Source organism: Prionailurus viverrinus, chromosome A2, assembly GCF_022837055.1.
Source record: "Prionailurus viverrinus isolate Anna chromosome A2, UM_Priviv_1.0, whole genome shotgun sequence".
In the NCBI taxonomy this organism is placed as follows: domain Eukaryota; kingdom Metazoa; phylum Chordata; class Mammalia; order Carnivora; family Felidae; genus Prionailurus; species Prionailurus viverrinus.
The window spans coordinates 151,178,106-151,197,020 of record NC_062562.1 but is presented as its reverse complement, the minus strand read 5'-3'; the positions used below and the strand labels follow the sequence as shown (position 1 = coordinate 151,197,020).

The following is an 18,915-nucleotide window of genomic DNA, read 5'->3' as shown; positions in this document are numbered from 1 at the left end:
GCTCAGAATCAGAAGCTGGGGTTTCCATAAGCTCCCCAGGTAATTCTCATGTACATTAAAATTTTAAAGCCAAACACTCTATAAGACAACTGGCCCATGATCTTCAAAAATGCCAGGGCTATGAATGAGAAAGAAAAGCTGAGGGGCTGTTCCAAATTGAAAGAGAATAAAGGTATGTGACCTTTAAATGCAATTTGTGATCCTGAATCAGGGAGAATTTTTGCTCTAAAGGATGTTACTGCTACATTTGGCAAAATTTAACTGTAATATATAAAATAGTATTGCATCAAAATTGAATTTCTTGATTTTAATGTAAGACACCGTTCTTGTTCTTGGAAAATATGTATTGAAATTGTTTAGGAATAAACATGTCTACAAAAAATGGGTTGGGGAAATATAGTTAGGTAGATATAGTTCTTCATACTATTCTTGAAATTATTTTGAAATTAAAAGTTAAAAAAAATGGGCGCCTCGATGGTGTAGGCAGTTAAGTGTCTGACTTTGGCTCAGGTCATGATCTCACAGTTTGTGAGTTCAAACCCTGCATCGGGCTCTGCACTGACAGTGCGGAGCCTGCTTGGGATTCTCTCTCCCTCTCTCGCTGCCCCTCCCCGACTTGTGCTCTCTCTCTCTCTCAAAATAAATAGATACACTTTAAAAAAAATTAAAAAGAGAAAGCCTAGGGGCACCTGGGTGGCTCAGTCGGTTGGGCATCCGACTTCGGCTCAGGTCATGATCTCACAGTCTGTGAGTTCGAGCCCTGCGTCGGGCTCTGTGCTGACAGCTCAGAGCCTGGAGCCTGCTTCGGATTCTGTGTCTCCCTCTCTCTCTGCTCCTCCCCTGCTCATGCTCTCTCTCTGTCTCAAAAAAAAAAAAGAAAAAAAAATTTAAAACAATTTAAAAAAAAAAAAGCCAAAAAAAAAATTTAAGTCTTAGGACTGTGCCAACTTCAACCACTATTAGGAAACTGGTATTACTGAAAGGCTTTACGTACTAGTTTTACATCATCTGATTGGTGTTTTTGATAGCTCACTTTTATGGTAGTAAGAAAGACGGAATTAGGATGACAATATTGGTAGCAAGAAAGCCAACTAGAAATCTCCTTGTAAACAGGTGAGGAGTGAAAAGAATGATGACATAATAGGAGATACAGAGATTATGAGGTAAAATCAGTTGGATTCAGTGGCTGGATCTGAGGGATGGAAATGAAAGGAAAAAAAAGACTGTCATGTTTCTAGGTTAAAACGGGTGGTTCTGTATCTAATACTGTGACCAAGGTTACAGAGAATACAGGAGGAACAGCATTTAGTGTGGAATTAGATGAATTTGAATTTGGATATGTGGGACATCTCTGTGGAGATGTTTAGGAGAGAGTTAAATACAAGAGTTTAAAGCTCTGACAAGAGGTCAAATGTATATAGAGATATGTCCATCTGTATATGCACACAAATATATATATATATAGCAAGTGCAATGACATGACACACTTAAGATCGAGAGTTCATGAAAGGCTAAATCTAAGATGATTTAATTTAACAGGAATAAATTTAAGACCCAATAAATAAATAAATTTGGTTCAATAAACATTGAATCAAAATGCCAATTGAAGAAGTAGAAAATGGAGGAGACAACACTGAGCAGCAGCAAACTTTATACGCTTGAGTGTATATAAATGCAATTTATCAATGTTTTAGGATAGTTTCCAAAAGAACAGATGCAACCTTAGACTGCATTAATGGGAATCTAGGGTGTAGAAAGAAGCAAATGAAAGTGATGATTTGTTGTATACTCATTAACTGGCGTCTATAGTGCTGTGTTCAGTTTCAGTCAAGCTTGAACAGTGACAGAGTGACAGGAAAGAAAAACATCATGTGGTAAAGGACTTGAATCATGCTGTATTATGGATGGCTGAAAGAAATGGAAGGAAAGTTTCAAGGAAATAAATGATTGCTTAAAAAAATACTTAACATCTACTATGGGGAAGAGACATTGCATTTTCCAAGGAGAATCAGGGAAAATCAGAAATACCTTTAAGGTTACTTCACTCTTCGTTTTGTGTAATTAAAGAGGTGGATGAAATTTATAGGGACACATGTTTTTAGCTTAACAGAAAAAGGATGTTCTCAATGCTATAGCTCTCAAGCAACAGAATGAACTGTACAATTGGGTAAACTACTTGTCACCAAGTGTCCTCACTCAAAGGTTGGATGAGGCTGGATACTGTAATGAATAGGTAAGACTAGAGGACTCTCAAGGTTTCTCTCTTTAGGATTCAATGTGATGGGAATGAAGAGATTAGATAATGAGATGAATATTCTTTTTGTTTTTTGAACAGATAAAATTATAAGGAATCAAATTGACATGTAATGAATTTCTACTGGCTTCCCTTACAAATTTCTTGGGCTTGAGAGAAAAATAAAAATTTGAGGTCATAATTTCTGGGAAGGCGAATTGCTTCTTGGCTATCCATTTTGAAGACAAGCTAGTTACTTACATGTAGATTTTGATCAGACACACATGGTTAAAAAGCTCACATGTAGATTCATTACTGCCTCTATTCCTATTTTACTCACCTAAACCTTGATTAGGGAATGGTCTTCTGAAATAATCAAATATACTGTCATCTGATACATCAGGGTTTGTAGCTAGAAAAGATGATAAAAGATCATTTGTAGCATGAAAATAATTTGAGTCTTTTACACTTCATATTTTTTATCTTTTTCTAAACAAAAAGGCTAGAAGATAATGTAAATAGCTTAGCTCAATTAGCACAGTTCTCAAATATTATGAATTTTTGTTACATTTTTGCTTTTTATTGTTAAAGTATAAAAAAATGCCCATACTCTTTAGGTCAGCAATTCCTTTCTAGGAATCTAGTATAAATAAATAAGAATATACACAAATATGGAGTTTTAAGGTCTTTGCTATTGTTTGTAATAGAAAAAAATGTAAGCAAAAATGTTTAACAAATACAATGGAATACTTTGCCACCACTTAGTAACATGTAAAGAAGTTTATAATATACTTCAATTTTAAATGAAAATGTAGATTGCAAAACAACATGAACATTCTGTGATTAATAGTATGTGCACAGATATAGAAAAAGATCTAAAGTAAGTATTCTAAAGTGTGCTTTTTGGTATTAAATTTTCAACAGAGGAATACATTATATATAAAAAGTGATTTGCTTGGGGGGCGTCTGGGTGGTGCAGTTGGTTGGACATCCGACTTCAGCTCAGGTCATGATCTCATTGTTCGTGAGTTCGAGCCCCGCGTTTGGCTCTGTGCTGACAGCTCAGAGCCTGGCGCCTCCTTCGGATTCTGTGTCTCCCCTCTGTGTGCCCCTCTCCCCCATTCACACTCTGTCTCTCTCTCTTTCTCTCTCTCTCAAAAACAAAGATTAGAAAAAAATAAGAAAAAAAGTGATTTGCTTGGATGATCACTATGAGAAAGAGTAGTTAAAGTTCAAATCAATTAACCACATTAGTTATAATAGAATTTTCCCCTTTCCTTGGTGTGGTTCTTATTTCCATTTCTATTTCTAGTTAGCTTGCTAGATCATAAACTAAATGGATATATATACACATGTATGTATGTGTGTGTGTATGTGTGTATATATATATATATACATATATATACATATATATGTATATATATATATTTTTTTTTAAGTAGGTCATCTCAAATAGAGTCAAATTCATATCCAACTTAGCAGATTCTAGCAAAAGCAAATGGTCCATAATTTTATTTCCCTCCTGGGATCATCCTCTATTAAATTATGAAATGAGAGGAACAAGATGGTTTTTAAAACAAAATCCCTATATTCTGTTTGGGGAAAAATCTCTCATATCAGAGAGATCCCTCAAGTACATGGCCCACTCACTCCAACCTTCTGTTCTTTGCGCTTTCTTGGAGCCCTGTCTAGACTACTGGCATTACACCTGTAACACTGCACTTCGTTTATTTACTTTTCTCCCCCTATTAAAGATGAGCTCCTGGGGGTAAGAAATGGTAATAGTATACTACTTAATGTCCCTAGCACCAAGCACAGTGGTAACCTCAAAGCTGTGGCACGAAAGTGTTGAATAAATGCATTAATTGGCTAGAGAGAGTACAAGCAGAACATTACCTTTCACATCAGAATTTGATTGTTTGTGTCTTTGCACTAAATGTCCTTTATCACAAACCTAATGGAACACAGAACCAGAAGGAAAACAATATGTTATAAACATGAAAAGGAAGTATATTTCCTGTATCATTTTTGGTATAGTAGTTTTCAACATTTCTCATTTTATCCTCATAGGTTTAGAATGGGCAAAAATACCTCTTAAAACAGAGCCTTCTAATACCTTTCATAACACTACTTTTCTCCTGCAACAATGAGTAGAAGAAAATATTGATATGGTTATTTTGGCACTAAAGAGAGTTAAAAATCTTTTTCACTTCATAAGAATTTATTTACAATGAGAGACAAAAAATGAATGGGTATAATCTCACTTATTTAAATAAAAATAAAGATGTAGGAAGATAATATGAAATGAGTGAAAATATATAAAACTGTATGAAAAATGTATAATTGATTACAAAACTGTGCTTATATAAAAAAGACGAAAAATATTTTGTAGAAGTCCATAGTAAGGAAGAGCATACACATATTGTTTTCTACCTTGAAAAAGGAGTTGCCAATAATGACCAGGTACACTAAATGAGACACAAAACACTACAGAATTGTAACAGCTAATCTTGAATAGTCTACAAATCATGTAACCATGAAAACACTTTAAACTTTTGTTTAAAAAGTTTCCAAACTTTTGTTTCTGCATCTGTGGTATGTGGATATTATAAAGAGCTTTCTGAACGGGCATTAGAAAGGGGAAAAAAAACCTGAGGACATCAATATTTTTTGCCAACGTGTTATCCATATCAACTCATGATGAAAAGTGGACTATGGAGTAGTTAAAAACTAAAATCACCCTTTTTTGTAGATAAAATTGGCAGCAAAAAATTTATAGAATCATAAAAATGAGAGGCAAGTATAAAAATAAAAACTTGATTACTGAAGGCAGAGAGAAAGGAAATATTCTAGAAAAAATTACACAAAGTTAAAAGCAATACTATATAATCAGAATTTGGAGAGACAAGATGTGAAATTAGGCTAGAGAAATTCACTTGTGGTAAGACTTGATTCGATGAACTCCATGTTATTTTTAGCCCTCTTCCCTTTGTTGAAATGATGCTATAAGCCATTATAAACTATTCCATTCATCCTATAGAAAATCACCAGGCCAGTGTCCTTCCTTATGAACATGATCTCCCAATTCTAACCACAGTAATCTATAATTGTTTGTTTTTGCTTAAGTCTTCTGAATCAATTATTGAGAATGTCCAGGTACGAAATATAGTTACCTAAAATACTTTAAAAATAACTTACAAATATTGTTTTCAGGATGTATGGATATCTTACAAACAATTAAGAAATAATTCAGAGCATGAATTTAGGTTGTCCTTAGGCATTAAACTCAGTTAAGATGACACTGTTCACTCTTTTTGCCAAAGACTGTTAAAATAAATTTCAAGATCAATGGCTAAGAACTCCTATTAGTTTATAAGAGCACTTATGTATGCAGCTTTTCAAATAACCAAATGAGGATTGTTTTCCATCTGGAAAATCCAACATTAAATACAGATATGATTTCATAACAATTTTGAAGCTCTAATCAACCAAGGGGAAAATACATAAATATTTTAATGTAAAGGAATTTACTATATTTTGCCTGAAATACAGCTTGGGTAGAGGAGAAAAGCCACTATGTGGAGATGTTTATGAAGAGTAAATATGTGTCTGACAAAATCTGCATACAAAACAATAAAAAAACAATCTCCCAAACAAAATCTACTTTCGGTTATTGGGTTCTGCAAATGACTTAACACATTGAGATCAATTAGAGAGTTTACCAAACACTTTTTTATAATCTTGGCCCTCTCCCAAGCATACTCACATTGCTTAGATTGCACAATTTACAAACAAGAAATCAGATACCAATATAAAAATATGCGATATTACATAACAATGTGCTTTAAAGACTAGAATTAAAAATTTATGAGGAATACACACAAATGAGTGCGTGCATCCTGATAAAATCTGAATAATTGCTGTGGACTAGATCAACATCAGTTTTATGGTGTCGATATAGTATCATGATACATGCAAGATGTTAACAATGGAGAAGTCAAGGATGCAGCAGAGCTCCTACACATATTTCAAATAAAAAGTTCTTAAAAACTATCTGTTTTTGTCTGATTCTCCCCCAAGGCAAAATTTCTGACCTGTCTCTGGAGCTGGGGGTGGGGACAATGGCACTCTTCTCTCAGTGACACCCACTTTAGGAGCTGAGCTGTACGTGGAAAGAGGGCAGCAGTCTCAGGTCTTCTCTATTTGCCTCTAGTGTGATATCACCATTTCACAAGCTAAGGTAAGGGTGATTAGGGCCAAAATATTCTGGGTAATGTGGCACCCCAGGCAGAATCTCTGTCTCCTGAATGGAGCGTGGGTAGAAGAAGGGAGCCCCCACCTCTTGGCTGCACTCACTCCGAACTTAGCCCCAGCAACAGGTAGCTGGAGGCGGGATAAGAACTGATGCCCCACCCCTTTTGGGAAGACAGCCCTCTGGCTGGCACGAGTGGAGAGAGGGGGTTCTGTGTTCTTGGCTGTGCTGGTCTGGGGTGGAGATTCAGTCTCACTGAACTGGGAGGGGGAGGAAGGAATCTTGCTTCAAATGCCACAAGCTCTTACTGTTTTCTTTTTACCAAATTTTAGGAAATTTTCACAAATAGATGTTTTTCATTTGCTATCTGCCCTTAGGGCAATGGTTGTGTTGTTTGTTTTTAGTATCACCAATTTTTGTTAGGTGAATGAATTTGCAGAGCTTCTCATGCTGTTATGGTAGAAGTCAATCTCTCAGCACCATCTACTCTTACACTCTTGTATTGCCATTTAATTTTTCTTAATTTATCTCTTCTAGTTATCCTAGATGTATCTTTGTAAGATACCTCAAATACTTTTCAGAGTAAAGTAAGTAAAAGTGAAATTTATAGCACCTATTAATAAAATCCACTTCTCATCTGTCAAGGTTCTCTTATATTTTTATAAACAGCAAATAACATAAGCAAAGTTTTAATCACTAACATTTCCCAGGGCAAAAATTTGGGGATAGAAAGTGTAACAGGAAACAACTTGCCATTCTCTTGCAACCATTTTTCAAAAACTGTTAAAAACCAGGTCAGTGAATACCTCTGGTTCTTCTCTGGTGTTTTGATTACTTGCTATGGTAGAATTTCTTTCCTTCTTTGTTTTCAAGTGTTTTCTCTTGTTTTTTAGCTAAGTAAAAGAATCATACTTGAAATCAGTATTTAATCAACACACCAAAGACAGTATATATGTGGACATAAAGCTATCTTGAGACTTCCACTTCTAGGAAGATAAAGTACTTCTTCTATCCCTCCCACTAAGTACAACTGAAAATCCTGGGTATTCTACACAAAATAAGCATAAGAGGCCCTAAAAAGCAGAAAGAAGAAGGTAGTCTGGTGAGGGACTTCAGGAGCAGAGGACAGAAGAATAGTGAGTAATTCCTGTGTTTTGTTTTTACTTACATATCCCAGCTTTAGAGCCAGAGAAGCCATCAACCCAGAAGTGCCAATGAGTGAAGAAATAATGGATGAAAATTTGATGAAACTTCCCAAATGTGATGAAAGATATGATGTAAACATCCAAGAAGCTCAATGAGCTCCAAGTAAGATGAACTCAAAAACCCGCAATGAAACACATTGTAATTAATCTAAGAGAAAGAGAGAATCTTGAAAGTAGCAAGAGAAAAGCAAATTGTTACGTGGAAGAATCCTCAATAAGATTATTAGCAGATTTCTCATCAGAAACTGGAGGCCAGAAGACCATAAACCAATACATTCAAAGTGCTTTTAAAAAGTGGCATTATTGTCCTTCAAAAGTTAGGAGGAAATTAAGACATTCCCAGATAAACAAAAGCTGAAAGAGTTCATGACCACTAGACACATCCTGTAAGAAATGCTCAAGAGAGTCCTACAAGGTGAAAAGACACCGGAAACTAACTTGAATCTGTAGGGAGAAATAAAGATCTGAACACAGGCAATTATAAAAGCTAGCATATCACTGTAGCAATGGTTTTAAAGAGCACTTTTTGTTTTCCAATACATTTAAAGAAAAACAAAGCAGTTAATAATACAGTTTCATCCTGTTGTGATCAGAGAAGATACTCTGTAAGACAGCTAGCTTTTAAAATCTTACTTATTAAGACTTACTTACTTATTACGACTCACTATTAACAATATATTATATATATTAATATAATATAAATTATATATATTATATATAATTTATATTATATATTATATATATTATATGTATTTTATATATTATATATTATACATTATATATAAATTTATTTTATATATTTATATATAAATTTATTTTATATATTTATATATAAATTTATATAAATATATAATTTATATTTATATAAATATAAATATTTTTATAAATATAAATATATATAATATATATAATATAATGTATAATATAAATATATAAATATAATATATATAATATATATAATATATAATAAAATAATAAAATAAAAATATATTATATAAATATAAATATAATATATATTTATATAAATATATAAATATATAATTATAAATATATTTAAGATATATTTATATATTATATATAATATATATATTAATATAATATATATAATATGTATATAATATATAATATATGTAATATATATAATATAATATATAATATAATATATAACAATATAATATATATTATATATATAACAATTAACAATTATATATAACAAATATAGATAAAATGGACAAATTCCTAGAAACACAAAACCTACCAAGACTATATCACAAAGAAATAGAAAATATGAACAGACCTATAACTGATAATGAATCAGCAATAAAAAAATCTCCCAACCACAAACTGTAGACGTGATGGCTTCACAGGAGAATTCTACCAAACATTTAAAGAACTAACATCAGTACTTCTCACACCTTTCTAAAAAACTCAAGAGTAGGGAACACTTCCTAACTCATTCTATGAGGCCAGCATTATCCTGATACCCAAAGCCAGACAGACACTACAAGAACAAAAAAATTTATAGATCAGCATGTCTTATGAACATTAATGCAAAAAATCCTCAACAAAATACTAGCAAATAAAAATCAGCAGCATATTAAAAGGATTGTACACAATGACCAAATAGGATTTATTCCTGGAATGTAAGGATGGTTCAACATAACCAATTGATCAGAATGTAAGGATGGTTCAAACGTAAGAAACTAATGAACGTAAAACACCACATCAACATAATAAAGGAAAAGACCTCACATGAACATCTCAATTGATGCAGAAAAGGCATCTGACAAAATTCAACACCTTTTCATGATTAAAAAACCCAACAGACAAGGCATAGAAGGAAACCACCTCAACACAATAAAAAAAACTATAGCTGACATGTTTGATGGTGAAATGCTGAAAGCATTTCCTTTAAGATCAGGAACAAGTAAGGATGTCTGTTTTCATCACTTCTATTCAACACAATACTGGAAATTATAGCCAGAGCAACTAAGCACAAAAATGAAATAGAAGGTATCCAAATGGGAAAGAAGTAAAATGATCTCTGTAGATGATATGATCTTATATTTTAAAAACTCTAAAGAGTCCACAAAAAATCTGTTTGAACTAATAAATTAAGTCAGCAATACAGCAAGATACAAAGTTACCACACAAAAATCAACTGCATTTTTATACACAATTAGAGAACTTGAAAAGGAAATTACAAAAGCAATTCCATGTACAATAGCATCAAAAAGAATAAAATACTTAGGAAAGTACATGAAAGCATATCTCTTATTCATGAAATGTAAGTCCTAATATTATTAAAATATCAATATTACCCAAAGCAATCTAGGGATTCAATGCAATCCCTATCAAAATCCCAATGACTTTTTTTTTTTTGCAGAAATAGAAAAATCCATCCCAATATTCAAAGGATCCCAAATAGCCAAAATAATCTGGGGGGGGGGTAGCAGTGGGGAAGGAACAAAATTGGAGGGTTCATACTTTGATTTCAAAATTTACTACAAAGCTACAGTAATCAAAACAGTGTGGCATTGGCATAAAGATAGCCATATAGACCAAAGAAAAAGAATACAGAGCCAATAAAGAAATCCTTGCATACAGTCAAATGATTTTTGACAGGGGTGTCAAGACCATTCAATGGGTGAAGGACAGTCTTTTTAACACATGGTGCTCAGAAAATTGTATCTCCACTTGCAAAAGAATGGGGCCTTTACCTTATACCAAACACAAAAATTAACTCAAAATAGATCAAGGACCTAAATGTAAGACCCAAAAGGATAACACTCTTAGAAGAAAACAGGACAAAACTTCACAACACTGGATTTGGCAATGACTTATTGGATATGATACTAAAGGCTAAAAGCCAACAAGGGCAGTACTGAGGTCTTCAGCCCAACAGCTTTTGAAGAACAGCTTTTGAATTTTGTCAACAATCATGTAAGTGAGCTTAAAAGTGGATCTTTTCTCAGTCAAGTCTTCAGATGAGACCACCTGACCAACACCTTCATTGCAGCCTTTTGAGAGACCTCAGACAGAAGCACATAGTGAAGCCACTCCTGAGTCCCTGTCTCATGGACATGGCATGAAAATAAGTATCTGTTGTTTTGGGCAACTGCTTGGGGAAATTTGTTGCTCAGCAATAGAAAACTAATACAACATCCATCTTACTCCATTTCAGCTGCTATAACAAAATACCACAGACTGTGTGGCTAAAAAGAACAGGAATTTATTCCTCCTGGTTCTTCAGGCTGGAAGGTAGAGGTCAATGTGCCAGTATGGTCAGGTGAGCACTCTCTTTTGAGCTGCCAACTTCTCGTTTGTATCCTCATATGGTAGAAGGGGCTAGGCATCTCTCTGGAGCTCTTTAATAAGGCACTAATCCAGAGGGCTCTGCCCCATGACCTAATCACTTCCCAAAGGGCCCACCTTCCAGTACCATCATATTGGGCATTATAATTTCAACATATGAGTTTGGGGAAGATAGAATTATTCAGACATAGCATTCTGTCCCTGAGCCCTCCAAATTCAGGTCCTTCTCACATGCAAAATACATTTATTCCATCTCATTCCATTCCAACAAGTTAAAGGTTTCCAAAATACAGTGATGGGACAGACATAGGACAGACATTCCCAAAGGGAGAAACAGAAAAGGATGGAGTGCTGGGTTGCCAGTAAGGACATAGAAAAATCTAGCAAGGCAAATTCAACAAGATCTTAAAGCTCAAGAATAATCCTCTCTGGTTCAATGGACTGCCTTCTGGACCTACTGGAGTGGCAACATCACCCGTACGGCTTGGCAGGGTGCTGCTAATGCCTGGCTCTCTGCTAGGGCACTGCCCACAATGTAGGTCATGGCTCGAGGCAGCTTGCCTTCATGGCCTCTGTTAGAGGCTGTTTATCCTGTTGAAATCCAGGTGGTGGTGGCCCTGATGATCTCTTAGTTACCTCTGAGGCCATTTTTCCCCCTTGTCTTGAAGAAGAGTGCATGTTCACAGATAGATGTATGGTACCGTACTGTAAAATTCAAGCAGTCTGATGGCCTTCCTTCATTCTGTCCTGTCTCCAACCCCTTCAGTTCAAGCTGGCAGTCTTCCTGATGGAGTGGTTGATTAGTTCTGTGGTTCATACCCACACTAATCTCCTTATCAAACAGTTGATCCCCCACACTCTTACTCTTCTTTTCTGAACACACGTTCCTATTGTTTTGTAACATGGGTAGGCTGAGAATTTTTTAAATCTTCACCTTCTGGTTCCTTTTCGCTTAACAATTCCTTCTTCATTTCTCTCTCCTTGTTTTTTACTATAAGCAGTCAGGAGGAATCAAGCTGCTCTTCAACACTTTACAAAGAAACTTTTTCAGCTAAATTTCCAATTTTATCACTCACAAGTTCTACCTTCCATGAAACGCTATAGAACACAAACTCAATACAGCCAAATCCTTTACCATTTTATAGTAAGGATTAAATTTTCTCTATTGGTCAGTAACATGTTCGTTTCTGTCTGCGATCTCATGAAAATCACCCTTAATATTCAGATTCCTACCAACGTCCTATACACAATTAGTTGTGTGTCTTTAAGATGGAAACTTGCTCTACAGCTCCCCTTTTTTCTTTCTGAGTCCTTACCAGAATCATCTTGAGAAGTCCCTTCATGGCAATATCAGCATTTTCTAACATGCACTTCAAAACTCTGCCAGACTCTACCAGTTATCCAGTTCCAAAGCCACTTCCACAGTTTTAGGTATTAGTTACAATAGCACCCCACACTCGGTGCTAAGAGAGTAGTGTCTTAGTTTGTCTTAGTCACTTCCTAACACCATCACATTGATGGTTAGGGTTTCAACATGTGTAGTATTTGGTGGGGACATAAGCAGTCCATAACACCACCTGAACTTCCTTCTCCTCCTCCCACTCTATATTCCTCCTTAGGCACTTATCACATATTAGGCACATCATATATTTTACTTATCATTATTTTTTATTTCCACCCACTAGAATATAAAATATGATAGAGAAGGATTTTTGTCTCATTTTTTGTTCACTGCTCTATCCCCAGCACACAGTTGAAGCTCAATATATAGTTGTTAAATAAATGAATAAATGAACACTGGATTTGCAGGCATGTGATGTATGTTATGGTACCAACTCTCATTAGCAAGTGGTTAATTTGTATTAACAAGTTGTTAACAAGTGGCTTTTGAGAAGTAATCTCTCTGGATCTTTAAAGTAAGAGTGTTAAAAATCCTAAGGTTAGAAAATTCTATGATTTAAAGATATGTTACATAATCAGAAAATAACAATTACTGTTACACAATAATTACACAGCTGCAAGCATTTTTTTTGCCTGATTATTAGTCATAATGAGAAGAGTACCTATTTAGTATATCCATACCATAGGCAGAAATTTTCAATCATACCTGAGAAGCTAATTTGAGAAGGTAAGTCTGAGACTCATTGGATTCTGAACTGTCAGAGCCTCGGCTACTAAAAAAAAAAAAAAACTTTGATATAGTAATTATTTTAATTATTATATTTATAATTATATTTTATATTTACAAGTAACTTATTAATTATATATTATAAATATTAAAACAATAATATTTTGGTGGCATTTTAAAATTTCAACTGTCATTTTTATTAAACTGTTATCTTATTGGAACTGTAGAAATGGTTCTAATTATAAGAATGTTTCCAGGGGCACCTGGGTGGCTCAGTTGGTTAAGCGTCTGGCTTCCACTCAGGTCATGATCTCATGGTTCGTGAGTTCAAGCCCTGCGTCGGGGCTCTGTGCTGACAGCTCAGAGCCTGAGCCTGCTTTGGATTCTGTGTCTCCCTCTCTTTCTGCCCCTCCCACTCACGCTCTGTCTCTGTCTCTCTCCCTCTCTCCTCTACCTATAGGTGGGATTTTCAGTTGAGACTGATAATTTTATATCCTACAGTTATTATTAAGGGCATAGTAAAACACAAGTTATATTACATCCACTATCTTGAGTTACCTAGACTCTAGATCCAATGCAATTTCTTTCAGAGAAGTATCTGAAGCCTCAAGGACTTTTTCCAAATTTATATGTTTTTCCATCTCTTCCAATTCTTTCAGGCACTGATAGTACTAGGGGAAAACGATAAATTAATTATAAATTAACTTTATTTCCTAATGAAACTAATTGAATATTTATAGATACCTGGCACAGCAACTATGAGGACATCAAGTACCAAAAACCCCAAACACTGTTGGGATAGTAAAAGAAACACACTGATATAGGCCCTTAGTTAGATTATGTTATCTGATAAAGTGGAGTTTGAAGCATTACCAAATGGACTTTGCTTACCTTGGTTCGGTCTGGGTCACAATAGTCCAAAAGAGAATCACAAAAATGATACCCCATCGACTCCAAGTCTTTTGTGTTGAAATGAGTACCTCGTTTATTACCTAAAACATCAATAAGTTTAACCACCATTTGTCCTTAACAGGCAGGCTTACGTTCTGTGTTTTCACAGAGTATAAATAAAACCTCTGGTCAGATTCCATCTCCTGTCCTTTGGATTTGCTTCTCCAGGGCAAGTCATTTAACAGCTTATTGCTTTCCTTCATTCCCTCTCCACATCTGGATCAAAGCTGACTTAACACATAGTAGGCTATGTTGTAGGGCTGAAGAATATTTAATAAGAACATATGGAATACTTGGTTATCAGTTATAAACATGCTCATAATCACTTAGAGAAAAACTTGGGTAAATATTTTAATGTTTTCATCATCATAGATACCATTATATCAGTTTCAAGGTGCTTTAAAGACCAGAAATACATGTGTGGGTTTCTAGCACTTTCCTTTGAGTCAATAAATTTTCTAAAAACATAACCATTATCTTAATATGGAATATTCTAAGGGTAAACCAAAAGATTTCTTAAATGTAACTACAGAGCACAATTTTAAAAACATTTTTAAAAAATATTTATTTTTGAGGAGAGACAGCACAAGAGGGGGAGGGACACAGATTCTGAAGCAGGCTCCAGGCTCTGAGCTGTCAGCACAGAGCCTGATGCAGGCAAGGTTTGAACTCACTTGAACTCACGCAGGATCATGACCTGAGCCCAAGTCAGATGCTTAACTGACTGAGCCACCCAGGTGCCCCCACACACTTTTATTTTTAAAGGAAACAAGTGCTTCCATTAAAATATAAATTGACCCCCCCAAGGAACCCCCAACAAACCCAGTCTATTTTGACTTGCAGATAGCAAATCCACTAAAGACATGTCTATCCTGATGTTTTAAGTATGAACATTGCTTTTTCTTGCAATCAGGAGTCATCTATAAGGACTCTTTCTTAAAAACATAACAAAAAAAATAAAAAATTAGCTCATGAAATAACCAATTAGGTATGTTATCTATATGCTAAAACTCCCTTTTCTAAACAAAGGGAAAATGATGAGATGGAGATGCATATAGTGGTAGTTTGTTAATTCACCCTGTTTAGAGAATTGATTGGACACCAGCATGTTTCTAAGTAGGAAGAAAGTGCTCACTATCAAACTGTCTACACTATTAATCTTATGTTAAAAACGACTCTTTGGTTTGAAGCTCTGACAGCCATGAATGAGAAAACTTGGTCTTACCCAGGGTAGATCCACAAAAAGTAGCCTCCATGGTGAAGCTGTTCTTGATTCCCATTTTCCACATGACCACCCTTCCTGTTCCCTCTTTGCTCTTCTGAACATTAAACTTGCAAGCTGAGAATGAAAACTAAAAATAAGCAAAAAAAAAAAAAAGAGAAAAATGTGTTTTTCTGAGTACAATGTCTTTCTCAGAACTAGGATTGAAAAGGAGGAAGTAGTGCAAAAGCAGTAATTCTCTCTCAAGTTTCACGGGCTTTTATTTCCTAAGGATGACATATTTACATTTCTGAGAACTACAGATTTGAATGCTGGTAATAAATTTTACTTTTAATCTATATAAAACATATACCTTCAAAACCTATTAATTCTTGATACTGTTGGGATAAGATCTTATACTTTAAAAAACTTATAGGAAAGGGCTTAAATATGTTTAGAAATAAAGATTAATGTAGATTAAAAAAATTTTTTTAATGTTTATTTTTGAGAAAGCCAAGAGTGTGAACAAGGGGAGGGGCAGAGATGGGGGATGGGGAGGGGGAGAATCCAAAGCAAGCTCCAGGCTCTGAGCTGTGAGCACAGAGCCCGATGTGGGGCTCAAACCCACAAAGTCACGAGACCATGACCTGATCCCAAGTCAGAGGCTCAACTGACTGAACCACCAAAGTGTCCCTAATTAATGTAGATTTTTTGAATAGAATAAGGATGCTTTATTTTCACAAGATCGATCACTGGAAAGCTGTCCTAAAAGACTGTTATATCTATAAAATGTTTTAGTACAAAAAAAAGTTTTTGTAATTTTATTTTTTATTTATGATAAAAGTGACTTGTGTTCCATTCTGAGTTAAACACATATAGAGATCTGTGTAAGCACTACTACAATCAGGATATAGGTCAATTCCATCACCTCTAAAATTCTCCCTTGTATCATTCCTTTACAGTCACAAGTATTTAATTTATTCTGAAGCTACAGTAAATGATACCATTTTCAGTTGTGGTTTCCAAGTGTCTGGTGTGAGTCTATAGAAATGTAACTGGTTTTTGTGGGTGGACCTTGTCATGTAGGACATTGCTGAACTCACTTATTCGAGGACTTTTTTTGTGGACTGCTTCGGATTTTCTATGAAGACAACTGTGTCATCTTTATTACTTGTTCCTTTCCAAAGTGTCTGCCTTTTATTTCTCTCTTGCCTTTCAGCACTTAGAACCTCCAGTATAAGGCTGAATTGAAGGGGTTAAGGCTGGCTATGCTGGCCTTGTTCCTGACCTTATGAGGAAACTAGTCTTTTACCATTAAGGTGGAAGGATAAGGCACATTTTTTCCTTCACATTTCAAATTAAACATTCCCCACAGTTGCTTTTTTATGGTCAATTGTATTAACCAGGCAAAATAAATAAAAAAGCAGTTTACTAAGATGATCTATTCTGCAGTCTCACATGAGCAACATGTAATAAAAGAAAAGTTAAAAATCTTAAATGGGGGGCGCCTGGGTGGCTCAGTAGGTTAAACGGCCAACTTTGACTCAGGTTATGATCTCGCGGTCCGTGAGTTTGAGCCCCGCGTCGGGCTCTGTGCTGACAACTCACAGCCTGGAGCCTGTTTCAGATTCTGTGTCTCCCTCTCTCTGACCCTCCCCATTCATGCTGTCTCTCTCTGTCTCAAAAACAAATAAAGGTTAAAAAAGAAAAAAAAATTAAAAAAAATCTTAAATGGTACTTACTTTATCTGGACAATTTTTGCTCAGCATAAGTGGAAAGATTTGTTGTTGTAAGTATAATGCTTTACATCTCTCACTACCGTCACAACCATACATGAAGATGTTCTCTTTCCTACTATGGCCATGAAGGTCACAATATAAAATAACCTCTCGTTTCTCCATTAATCTACCAAGGAAAAAAAAGAACGAAGTTACTAAATTTCACCTCTGCATTTTTCTTCTCTGGGTGGAACTATGGATTTACAAGTCTAATATCCAAATAAACAGAATTTCTTATATCCTTGCTTTCGACTTCTTTCTCTTATCCATACTGCACATTATTGGCAATTTTAAAACATCTCTAATAATTTCCTATTAACTATATACATATATAAAATGTGAATGTTTACCTTCCATTATAAGGATAAAATTTACCTTCCACCCAAGACTCTCCTACAGGATCCCTCTGCTTTATTATTCTGGTTTTCCCTTGCATACAGAAAACAGCTCACTCCTAGCTTTGCCCATTAGCTTTCACAGAGATTCTTTCTGACTAGAACGTCTTCTTTCTTCATCTCTGTATGTACAAATACTGCCCCTCAAGGCTGACTTCATGTCTCACTTCCTAATTAGTCAGGGTCATAGATTTTTCTTTTTTTTGAATTCCTGTAGCACATAATATTGGTACCATTTACTTGACACTTGCCTTGGAAATTTTTTATATTTTTGATATTTAATCTCCTTATGGGTAAGAAATGCTTCAAATCATCTAGAACAGTGCTATGTACACAAGTACCCAAATATTTGTTAAAAACTGAGTACCAGACAACTTGGTGCTGAAGCCAATTATTATACAACCCTTGATTAAAATGGTAAATATCTGGGGCGCCTGGGTGGTTCAGTCGGTTGAGTGTCTGACTTCAGCTCAGGTCATGATCTCGCAGTCCGTGAGTTCGAGCCCCTCATCGGGCTCTGTGCTGACGGCTCAGAGCCTGGAGCCTGCTTTGGATTCTGTGTCTCCCTCTCTCTCTGCCCCTCCTTTGCTCATGCTCTCTCTCTGTCTCAAAAATAAATACAAACATTAAAAAAATTAAAAAAAAATGGTAAATATCATTTTGAGAAAAATGGCACTAAAGTTTGAATTTTTTTTCTGGTAAATTTTTAACAAATGAATTACTACACATTTCTTAGGAGCACAATCCTTGGCTTGTAAAACTTGCTATTCAATGAGTATTAAAGCTATAAAAAAAATAGCCCCCTCCAAACTGATGAAAATAACTAATGAAGAGGCATTAAAAAGGTTAAAAAAAAAGTGGTGTTAAGATGGTAGGATGATGGGCATTTTTTGCCTCCTCTCCCCCATATTTCTAAACTTTATATAGTGTTCTATCACTTAAATAACCAAAATCACATATACTATTATATCTGGAAGGGTAAGTACCAAAATGTTAGTAATGAATGGTACTTATAGTAATATGAAATATATTACTTTTGTAACAAAAATATTAAAACCCAAAATCAAAACATAGCTTATATTAGCAACAATACTCCTTTAAACTATAGTGAAATCCCAAAGTAAAGTCTGTTACATGTATTAATTGGTTGCCCTTTTCTCATTTGGTGCCCAATAAATTCTAATGGAAAATGGAAGACTGACAGAAAGCCACTAAATGATCATTACAAGTTTTTAGATAACGAAGTAGATTATAAAACAAGAATATCAAGTTAGGGCCTTAAATATGAAATACACTAAACATTTTGAAATAAACATTTTCCCAGTTTCAATGACCTTTCAGTTTCTTACATGTAAGTTAAAACAAACTTCTAACTAATTCTCAAAGATATGTCATTACTTCTGAAGGGTCTCTCTAAATTTTACATGAATTTAAATCACTTGAGAAACATCTTGGAT

At 34.8% G+C, this 18,915-nt stretch overlaps 1 protein-coding gene and 1 long non-coding RNA gene across 11 annotated transcripts in view; one reads left to right on the top strand and one right to left on the bottom strand.

Moving 5' to 3' along the window:
- LOC125151218 (uncharacterized) overlaps positions 1–8,348 on the top strand; it is a 29,002-nt gene extending 20,654 nt beyond the window's left edge. Inside the window, exon 3 of the long non-coding RNA XR_007146689.1 lies at positions 7,663–8,348. This is a non-coding gene — a long non-coding RNA (uncharacterized LOC125151218). The remainder of the gene's footprint in view (positions 1–7,662) is intronic.
- Positions 1–18,915, bottom strand: part of AGBL3 (AGBL carboxypeptidase 3) — a 72,276-nt gene that overhangs the window by 27,258 nt on the left and 26,103 nt on the right. For 5 of the 10 annotated variants that reach the window (XM_047831585.1, XM_047831576.1, XM_047831625.1 and 2 more), the window contains 8 exons: positions 17,028–17,190; positions 15,310–15,436; positions 14,025–14,125; positions 13,692–13,804; positions 13,113–13,179; positions 7,292–7,378; positions 4,130–4,187; positions 2,574–2,645 (listed from right to left, as the gene is read on the bottom strand). In XM_047831585.1, the coding sequence (XP_047687541.1) occupies positions 2,574–2,645; positions 4,130–4,187; positions 7,292–7,378; positions 13,113–13,179; positions 13,692–13,804; positions 14,025–14,125; positions 15,310–15,436; positions 17,028–17,190 (788 nt within the window). Of the gene's footprint in view, positions 1–2,573; positions 2,646–4,129; positions 4,188–7,291; positions 7,379–13,112; positions 13,180–13,691; positions 13,805–14,024; positions 14,126–14,232; positions 14,345–15,309; positions 15,437–17,027; positions 17,191–18,915 lie in introns of those variants that run through there. The other 5 variants (XM_047831593.1, XM_047831601.1, XM_047831611.1 and 2 more) reach the window with 5 other exon arrangements.